This window comes from Cuculus canorus, chromosome 25 (genome assembly GCF_017976375.1).
Source record: "Cuculus canorus isolate bCucCan1 chromosome 25, bCucCan1.pri, whole genome shotgun sequence".
Taxonomy (NCBI): domain Eukaryota; kingdom Metazoa; phylum Chordata; class Aves; order Cuculiformes; family Cuculidae; genus Cuculus; species Cuculus canorus.
Window position 1 is genome coordinate 2,031,429 of NC_071425.1, and position 9,167 is coordinate 2,040,595.

General features: G+C 65.0%; 1 protein-coding gene across 5 annotated transcripts; it reads left to right on the plus strand.

Moving 5' to 3' along the window:
* Positions 1–421: 421 nt before the first annotated feature.
* Positions 422–8,896, plus strand: PPP1R1B (protein phosphatase 1 regulatory inhibitor subunit 1B). 5 transcript variants are annotated; one of them, XM_054088434.1, is made up of 9 exons: positions 422–706; positions 2,510–2,610; positions 4,083–4,143; positions 4,633–4,655; positions 5,926–6,001; positions 6,165–6,293; positions 7,415–7,483; positions 8,259–8,396; positions 8,485–8,896. In XM_054088434.1, the coding sequence occupies exons 2-9, from the start codon at positions 2,530–2,532 to the stop codon at positions 8,571–8,573; spliced, it is 666 nt and encodes a 221-aa protein (XP_053944409.1). In that variant the 5' UTR covers positions 422–706; positions 2,510–2,529; the 3' UTR covers positions 8,574–8,896. The 5 variants fall into 5 exon arrangements, with proteins under 5 accessions (XP_053944409.1, XP_053944410.1, XP_053944413.1 ...); XM_054088435.1 differs by having other exon boundaries at positions 422–622; XM_054088438.1 differs by lacking the exon at positions 422–706 and adding an exon at positions 1,282–1,421.
* The last annotated feature ends 271 nt before the right edge of the window (positions 8,897–9,167 follow it).

Genomic DNA, 9,167 nt, shown 5'->3' on the forward strand with positions numbered 1-9,167 from the left:
CTCCATCCTGGATCTCCTCCTGTCCCAATGATGGTCCATCACCAATGTCCTCCTGTCCCCATCATGCTCCATCCTTGGTGTCCTCCTGTCTCCATGATGGTCCGTCACCAATGTCCTCCTGTCCCCATGATGCTCCATCCTTGCTGTCCTGTCCCCGTGGTGCTCCATCCTTGGTGTCCTCCTGTCCCATGGTGCCCCATTGCCAATGTCCTCGCTCCGGCCCCACGGCACCTCATCCCCACCATGCTCTGACCCCACCACCTCCTGTCCCCTCACTCCTTGTCCCCGCGACGCTCCATCCTCACGGTGCCTGGTCCCCATGGCACCCCATCCCCACCACCCTCACCGCCACAGCCCTCCGCCCCCCAACACCGCGTCCCCACCGCCTCCGGCCTCGTGGCCCAACCGTGGCTGCACCGGCGGGCGAAGGCTGCCGCTCCTCGCCGGTGCCCGCTGGCGGGCGACGAGGCGGCGAGCGCTGCTTCCATCAACCTCCTGCTATTTTTACTCTCTCTGCAGGAGGATCCGCTGCTGCGCGGAGCTGCAGCCCCCGCCGCACGGCGACGGGCACGGCACGGCGGCGGAGACGGCATGGCACTGGGCATGGCACGGCACAGTGAGGGTATGGCATAACGTAACGATTGGCACAGCATGGCACCCCACGGGCACGGCGATGGCACGGCGATAGACGTGGCACAGCCCAGCGGTGAGCACGGCGTGGCACCGCGTAGGCACGGCACAAGCGCTGGTGGCTCTGCGCATGCCCACCACGGAGCCGCCTCGGTGCCCACGGTGCCAGGACGGCGCTGACCCAGCAAGGAGGACCACGTGTGGCCCACGTGTGGCACAGAGGGGTCTCAGGCACAGCGTCCCCTCTCCGGCACAGTGCCGCGTGCCCGGTGCGGTTTCCCCCTGTGCCACCTGCGGGCGCAGGCTGCGTGGGTGCCGACGCGGGCGGCGCGTGCTGATCCCGGGGGGCTGCAGGTGCTGCCGCTGCCGCAGCGAGGGGAGGGGACCCGGCCACCCCCTCGCACCGTGCCTTCGCGGGCGGAACGAGCGGGAATGGCAGCGGCAAAGAACCCAAGAACCTGTTGCCATAACAACTCGGGTCCTGCACCGGGATGGAGATGGGGACGATGCTCCGAGCCCCACACGGTGACCCCCTGGCACGGGGGGTGCCTCACCCCATCCCCTTGATCTCAGCCTCGCGGTCCCCTCCGTGGGCACACGGGCGCTGCCGGTGCCCGTCCCGTCCATCCCCATCGTTGGCATCACCGCATGGGCCAAACTTGGCCACCCAGAGCCCAGTTTGGCCACGTTTTGCCGCGCAGAGCCGAGTTTCGCCACGCAGAGCCGGGCTTTGCCGTGCTTTGCCGTACTTTGCCGCGCGGGAGGCTGGTCCATGGCACGGTGCCACTCGGGTAAATATTTTGCTGGAGCGGTGGCTGCTGGCCCGCGGCCACCACAGCCGTTGGAGCACCGGGAGATCCGGGGGCCGGAGCCAGCTCCCAGCTCCCTTTTCCTCGTTCCTCCTCCGAGACAACTTCCTCAGCCCCAAGGCCACCAACGCCACGGCCACCCCTGGCCAGGACACCCCGTGAGGGATTGGGGCCACCACTGTGGCTACCAGTGACCCCGCTGTCCCCTGCCTGGGGGATGTTGTCCCGCTCTGGAGAAGTGGCTTCGATGCCGGAGTCCTTCCAAACAGGGTCGTGGCAAAAGCCGGTGCTGCACCGGTGCCGAGCGGTGCCCAAGGGTGCTGAGTCCCGGCTTTGCCAGGGGGAAACTTTGGGTTGGGTGGGAATTTCCACCAGGAAAACCACAAAAGCCAGGGCAGATCCAGGACAGGATAGAGTCCTCTGATGCCGGCACACCGTGGGGCTGTGGCTGGCTGTGGTGTGGGATCCCTGGCACGGAGATGAGGTGACATTCCGCCTGTGGATATCCCCTGGCCACGATCCCTGATGGCTCCCAGTCCCGAAGGAGCAGTGTCCCTGTTCTATGGGATAGGAGAAGGGTGTCCGTGGGGCACGGAGCAGCCACAGGGGATGGGGGGGATATTCCTGATAGCTCTGTGCACTGCGTACTCTGCAGGGAAACTGAGGCACAAGCTATAGGGACTGACGTGGAGGCTCCCAATCCCATCCCTGTCCTATCCCATGATCAGGAGACACCTCCCCCGGCAGGGAAGGGGTTAACCCCCCCCCCTCCCCGCCCTCTAAGTTGGCTGAACCCCCTCAGGGGCTCCCCAAGGGCTCATTACCGTGGCCTCAGCCCCCCTACCCGAGGTGGGGGGGGATGAATAATTCAACGCCTGGTAGGAACCAAGTCCTCCCTCCCTCTCCTTCCTCCTCCTCCTCCTCCTCCTCCTCACCGGCTCTGCCTTCTCCACCTCCCGTCGCTCTCAGTCCTCGCTCTACCGAGCCCTGGGTGCTACCAAACTCCACTCAGCACCGGTGGGCAAAGAATTCCCACCACCACTCAATCCATCCTCTCTCCGGTACCGAAGGGTGACACACGGTCAAGACCATGGACCCCAAGGATCGCAAGAAGATCCAATTCTCCGTGCCGGCACCTCCAAGCCAGCTGGACCCTCGCGCCGTTGAGATGGTGAGGGTGTCACCAGGGTATGGGGTCACATCAGGGGTCCCTCGTTGTCCCGAGGTCACCGGCAGCGCTTAAGTGGGACAATGAGGGACCCCCAGTGTGACCGGGAGGGATGAGGGGGACAAGAGATCTCCAGGATGTTGGTATGAACCGAGTCCTGCAAGAGGGACAGATGGGATGGGGACAGAGTGGGACAGGAGGGATGGGATGGGATGGGACAAGGGGGGTGTGAGGGGACAGGATGGATGGGATGAGGAGAGTGGGATGAGGGGGGATTGGAGGTGACAGCGGGGAAAAGGATGGATGGGATGGGACGGGGGAGTGGGACAAGGGGGGATTGGAGGGGACAGGGGGGAAAGGATGGATGGGATGGGACGGGGGAGTGGGACAAGGGGGGATTGGAGGGGACAGGGGAGAAAGGATGGATGGGATGGGACGGGGGAGTGGGACAAGGGGGGTTGGAGAGGACAGGATGGGGCCGGGGGGGGGGATATGATGGACAGGATGGGACAGGGAGAGTGGGACAAGGGGGATCGGAGAGGATGGGGAGATAGGATGGATGGGATGGGATGGGGAGAGTGGGACAAGGGGGATTGGAGGGGACAGGACGGGGACAGGGGGGATAGGATGGACAGGATGGGATGGGGAGAGTGGGACAAAGGGGATTGGAGAGGACAGGACAGGGATGGAGGGGACAGGATGAACAGGATGGGATGGGGAGAGTGGGACAAGGGGGACTGGAAGGGACAGGATTGACAGGAGGGGACAGGATGAACAGGATGGGATGGGGAGAGTGGGACAGGGGGGATTGGAGGGGATAGGACGGATGGGAGGCAACAGGGAGAGCAGGACAAGGCGGACTGGAGAGGACAGGAGGTACAGGAGGGGACAGGGAGGACAGGGCGTGGGACAGGAGGGGACGGAGGAGACAGGACTGGGTGGGGGGACAAGATGGGACAAGGGAGAGACAGGGAGAGGACGCAAGAGCTCCACGGTCCCCATGTGAGCTGTGATCCTGCGCAGAGGGATAGTTGTGCGGGGGGACAGGGCTGGGACGGGACAGGAGGGGAGAGAAGGGATGGGAAGGAGGGGACGGGATGGGGACAGGGATGGAGGGGACAGGACACACAGGGGACGGTGCAGCCGAGGGGATGCCCCCAGCACACACCGGAGCTGGTGCTCTCGTGGGGCCAGGAGGGAGTGGGAACAGCATGGGAGAACCCTGGGATGGGGTTGTGACCCTGCTGTGGGACACCCCAACTTTCAGTGGCACTGGCTCAGAGGAACCCCCACCCCAGGGACCCCCACCCTGGCCGGAGCTGGGTGTCCCCGTCCCCTGCTCCCTGCAGCCGGGTGCTCCCCCTGTGCCAGGGGGCCCACAGGGATGCACGTGGGGTCTCGGTCCTGGGGTGCAGGGCAGGGGACAGGGGACCTCGGTGTCCCCAGATGGCTGGTGACACCCCTCTGTGCCCCAGATCCGCCGGCGGAGACCCACGCCGGCCATGCTCTTCCAGCTCTCCGAGCACTCCTCCCCAGGTGAGCGGGGCAGGGATGGGACACGGGGAGGGGAATGGACCTGGTGGCAGGGGACATCTGGTCCAGGGATGGGAGGTGATATCAAGGATGGGATGCGGGATTACTGATAGGATGCGGTGGCAGGGATGGGACCGCATGGCTGGGACAGAACCCGGTGTCATGCATGGTATGGGATGTCTGGGATGGGACATAATGGTGGGATGGGATGTGGTGTCACCTATGGTGGGGGAACGTCCAGGATGGGATGTGGTGGGTTGGAATGTGGTGTCACCTATGGTATGGGATGGCTGGAATGGGACACGGTGGCAGGGAAGGGACACGGTGTCACATACAGGGTGGGGTGGCAGGGATGGGACATTGTGGTGGGACAGGACGTGGTGGCAGGTCCTTGGCGGGGGGGGTCAGAGGTGGGCAGGGACCTGCCTGGCTCCATTGGGTGCCGGCAGCTCCGTCTCACTCATCCCTCTCTCCCCGGCGCTGTTGACCCAGAGGACGAGTCCCTGCCCTACCAGGTGAGTTGGTGATGGGACCCCCAGGGTGACCCTGCTCCTCCATCCCACGGCTCCTCAGTCACCGAGGACTTATCGGGGCTCAGCCCCGGCGCCCGCTGCCCCGTCCCAGCCTGGCGCCAGTCCTTATCGGTTCCCTGCCCGGCACAGCGCGCTGCGGGGACGGGGACGGAGACAGGGATGCAGAGCCAAACCAGGATGTGGGGTTTGGCTGTGCTGCAAACTGCCTTGTGACCATCATAGCAACGCCACCCCAGGGGCTCCAGTACCACAACCCCATGGTGGGGCCCCTGTCATGGAATCCCCAAAGCCAGACCCCCACGGCGGGTCCTCATTGCCCGATCCCCATGGTGGGGGCCCTGCTATGGTGTCCCCAACACCATATTCCTGGAGGGAGGGTCCAATCCCCATGGTGGGCCCCCCCATCATGGTGTCCTCAACACCAGATCCCCATGAGGAGGTCTTCATTGCCCAATCCCCATGGTGGGCCCCTATCATGGTGTCCTCAACACCAGATCCCCATGGGGAGGTCTTCATTGCCCAATCCCCATGGTGGGGTCCCATCATGGTGTCCTCAACACCAGATCCCCATGAGGAGGTCTTCATTGCCCAATCCCCATGGTGGGGTCCCATCATGGTGTCCTCAACACCAGATCCCCATGAGGAGGTCCTCATTGCCCAATCCCCATGGTGGGGTCCCATCATGGTGTCCTCAACACCAGATCCCCATGGGGAGGTCCTCATTGCCCAATCCCCATGGTGGGCCCCCCCATCACGGTGTCCTCAACACCAGATCCCCATGAGGAGGTCTTCATTGCCCAATCCCCATGGTGGGGTCCCCGTGATGGGGTCCTCAACACTGGATTCCCATGGTAGGTCTTCATCATTGGGTCCCTAACGCCCAATCTCCAGGGTGGAGTCCCCATATTGGGGTCCCCAACGCCAGATCCCTATGGCAGGATTCCCATCATGGGGTCCTCAATGTCCAGTCTCCATGGGGAGGTCCCAATATTGGGTTCTCCAGTGCCAGATCCCGATGGTGTGGTCTCCATCATGGGGTCCCCAATGCCGGATTCCCATGGTGGGGTCCTCATCCCCAAGTGAGGGGATGGTGTAAGCGTCGAGTCCCCATGGTGGGACCCCCATCGCAGCGTCCTTATCCCCATCATGAGATGCCCATCACAGCACCCAGCTCCCCGCAGGGTGCCTGGCTCCCTCGGCGCCACACTGGGGGACGCTGGGACCTTGTCCCCAACGCTACTCCCTCCCACAGCGCGGCTCTGGCGAGGGCTGCCTGCTGAAACCAAAGAGGACCAACCCGTGTGCCTACACACCGCCTTCGCTCAAAGGTACCGCCTGGCGCCGACTGAATGGGGAAACTGAGGCACGGGGGGCTGCGCAGGGAGCACGCTGGGTCCTCTTACGCCTTGCCATGTGGCTCTGTGGGGTGCTCCCAGTGCTCCCAGTGCTCCCAGTGCCTAGAGCGGGGTTGTGACGCCGGTGCTTTGCCAGCGATGCAGCGCATCGTGCAGTCCCACCTGGAGAGTGGCGTGGCCGGCGGTGACAGCTCTGACGGAGAGCCCGATGACGGGGAGCACGAGCTGACCCGCGACTGTGACCCCGACAGCGCCCTCGAGCCTGGTGAGGGGGACGGGGACACGGAATGGGGCCGCTGGAGCTGAGGGTGACATGGGGACAGGGTTGCAGGAGCCCTGGGAGATGTGGGGACATGGGGACAGGATTGCTGGAGCTGGGGGTGACATGGGGACAGGATTGCTGGAGCACTGGGGACATGGGGACAGGGTTGCTGGAGCCCGAGGGATGTGGGGACATGGGGACAGGGTTGCAGGAGCCCAAGGGATGTGGGGACATGGGGACAGGACTGCTGGAGCCCTGGGGACATGGGGACAGGGTTGCTGGAGCCCGAGGGATGTGGGGACATGGGGACAGGGTTGCTGGAGCCCAAGGGATGTGGGGACATGGGGACAGGACTGCTGGAGCCCTGGGGACATGGGGACAGGGTTGCTGGAGCCCTGGGGGATGTGGGGACATGGGGACAGGGTTGCAGGAGCCCAGAGGGATGTGAGGACATGGGAACAGGACTGCAGGAGCCCTGGGGACATGGGGAGGGGACTGCTGGATTCTGGGGACATGGGGACACTGGGACAGGACTTCTGGAGCCCAAGAGATTCCAGGGGACATGGGGAGGGGACTGCCAGAGCCTGGGGGATGTAGGGACATGGGGACAGGGCTGCAGGAGCCCAGAAGATGTGGGGCCATGGGGAAGGGGCTGATGGAGCAAAAGGGACATGGGACAGGATTGCTGGAGCTTGGGGGATGTGGGGACATGGGGAGGGGGCTGCTAGAGCCCAGGGGACATGGGGACAGGACAGCTGGAGACCTGGGGGATGTGGGGACATGGGGACAGGGTTGCAGGAGCCCTGGGGACATGGGGACAGGATTGCTGGAGCTTGGGGGATGTGGGGACATGGGGAAGGGGCTGCCAGGGTCTAGGGGACATGGGGACAGGACTGCTGGAGCCCAGGGGACACGGGGAGGGGGCTGCCAGGGCGCAGGGACGCGGGGACGCGGGGACACGGGCTGGCTGCTGCCGGGGCTGCCTGGCCCTGCCACCCGCCGGGCAGTGTCCCTGTCCCCCACCGGGCCCTGCTGCCACCCCCGGAGCCCCGGGCGCTCAGCTGGCGCGGTGGCCGGCGGTGCCACGCGTGCCTCCCTCTGCCCCCCGGCTCATCACCGAGAAGCTCCGGGGAGCCAGGCCAGAGCCGAGAGGAGCTTCTTCCCCGCTGGCCCCAAAGCACACAAGCGGAAAGGTAACGGGATGGGGACAATGGGGGGACGGGGGCGATGGGGACAGTGAGGGGACAAGGATGATGGGAAGACAGGGATGATGGGGGGACGAGGAGGATGGGGGTGATGATGGGAGGATGGGGATGAGGGGGGACAGGGACAATGGGGTGATAAGGATGGGGACAGGGATAGGGAAAATGGGGTGATAAGGATGATGGAGGGATAGGAAAAGGGACGGGAATGGCAGGAGGATGGGGACAATGCGGGGACAGGGATGATGGAGGGACAGGAAGAGTTGAGGGACAGGGATGACGGGGAGATGGAAACAATGGGGAGACGGAAATGATGGGAGGATGGGAATGGCAACAGTGGGGGATAGGGATGATGAAAGGACGGGGAGGATGGGAGGATAGGGGTGGCAGGGGGACAAGGATCATGGAAGGATGAGGATGAAGGGCACCAGGGGTGATGGGGATGGGGACAATATAGGGATAAGGACAATGGGGTGATGAGGACGATGGAGGGAGAGGGAGAGTTGAAGGGCAGGGATGATGGGGAGATGGAAACAATGGGTAGACAGGAACGATGAGAGGATGGGGATGGCAGAGGGATGGGGACAATGGGGGGAAAAGAGACGATGGGGGACATCAGTGCCACCCGCCCGCTGTAGCCCATGGCTCGGGGATGCTGGGTGGGTGCTGGGTGCTCGGGGACACGTCCCCCTCCAGCGCTGGGAGCCGGCAGCGGGGTGACCCCAGAGCTGGGGGTCCCCGGGGCCACCGGCCTCGCCGCCCACAGGCGGGCAGAAGGTTTCCTTCGCCGGCGGCATCGACGAGCGTGGGGAGGACCTGAAGGCGCTGACGGTGTCGGAGATCCCCGAGGACCCTGAGGGAGCAGAGGGTGACGAAGAGGAGCAGGAGGACAGCGGCACTGGGGGTACGTGGGGCATCACCCCCCGATCCTTGGCAGCTCCGGAGCCGGTGGTGCCCATTCTTGACCCTTCCCACCACCTTCCCGTCCCCAGAGCGGCGACACGTCGGCTTCGCAGAGGTGCCCTCGCGCCCCATCGGCACCGAGCGCCACTCGCCCACCTTCCCGCTTGGCACCAGTTAGCCGGCACCGGCACCGGGCACCGGCCACGCCGGCCGCAGCAGCTTCGCCAGCGTCGTCCCCCGAGCCCTTTGCCTGCCCTGCCTGCGCTTCATCTGCCCCCATGCCCTGCCATGCTGTGCCAGGACGTGCCAGGCTATGCCATGCCATGCCAGGCCGTGCCAGGCTGTGCCATGCCAGGCCAGGCCAGGCCTCTCGCATGGCCACAGCCGCCCTCACCCCACTTGGGTGCCAGGGCCGGGACCCCCGGGTGCTGGCGGGGTCTGGGGTCCCCCCAGCTCCTGCCCCCCATTGCGCAGAGCCCCCCGCCCTCAATAAATGGCTGTACAGAGAGGCTGAAGCCTTCTTGGGGGGCTGTGACCCCAGGGTTTGGGGGGTCTGAGGTGTGGGGCAGGGGATGGGGAGAGGTGTGTGGGCACCTGGAGCTAAGGGGCAGGGCTGTGGGGTGGGACCCAGGGGCCACCACTGACACCCCCCCAGTTTGGAATGGTACCTCCCAGCCCCACTGACCCCTCGACGAGGAATGGTTCTTCCAGCCCCATTGCTTCCCCCCCCTCAATGTGGAATGGTTCCTTCCAGCCCCACTGATTCCCCCTA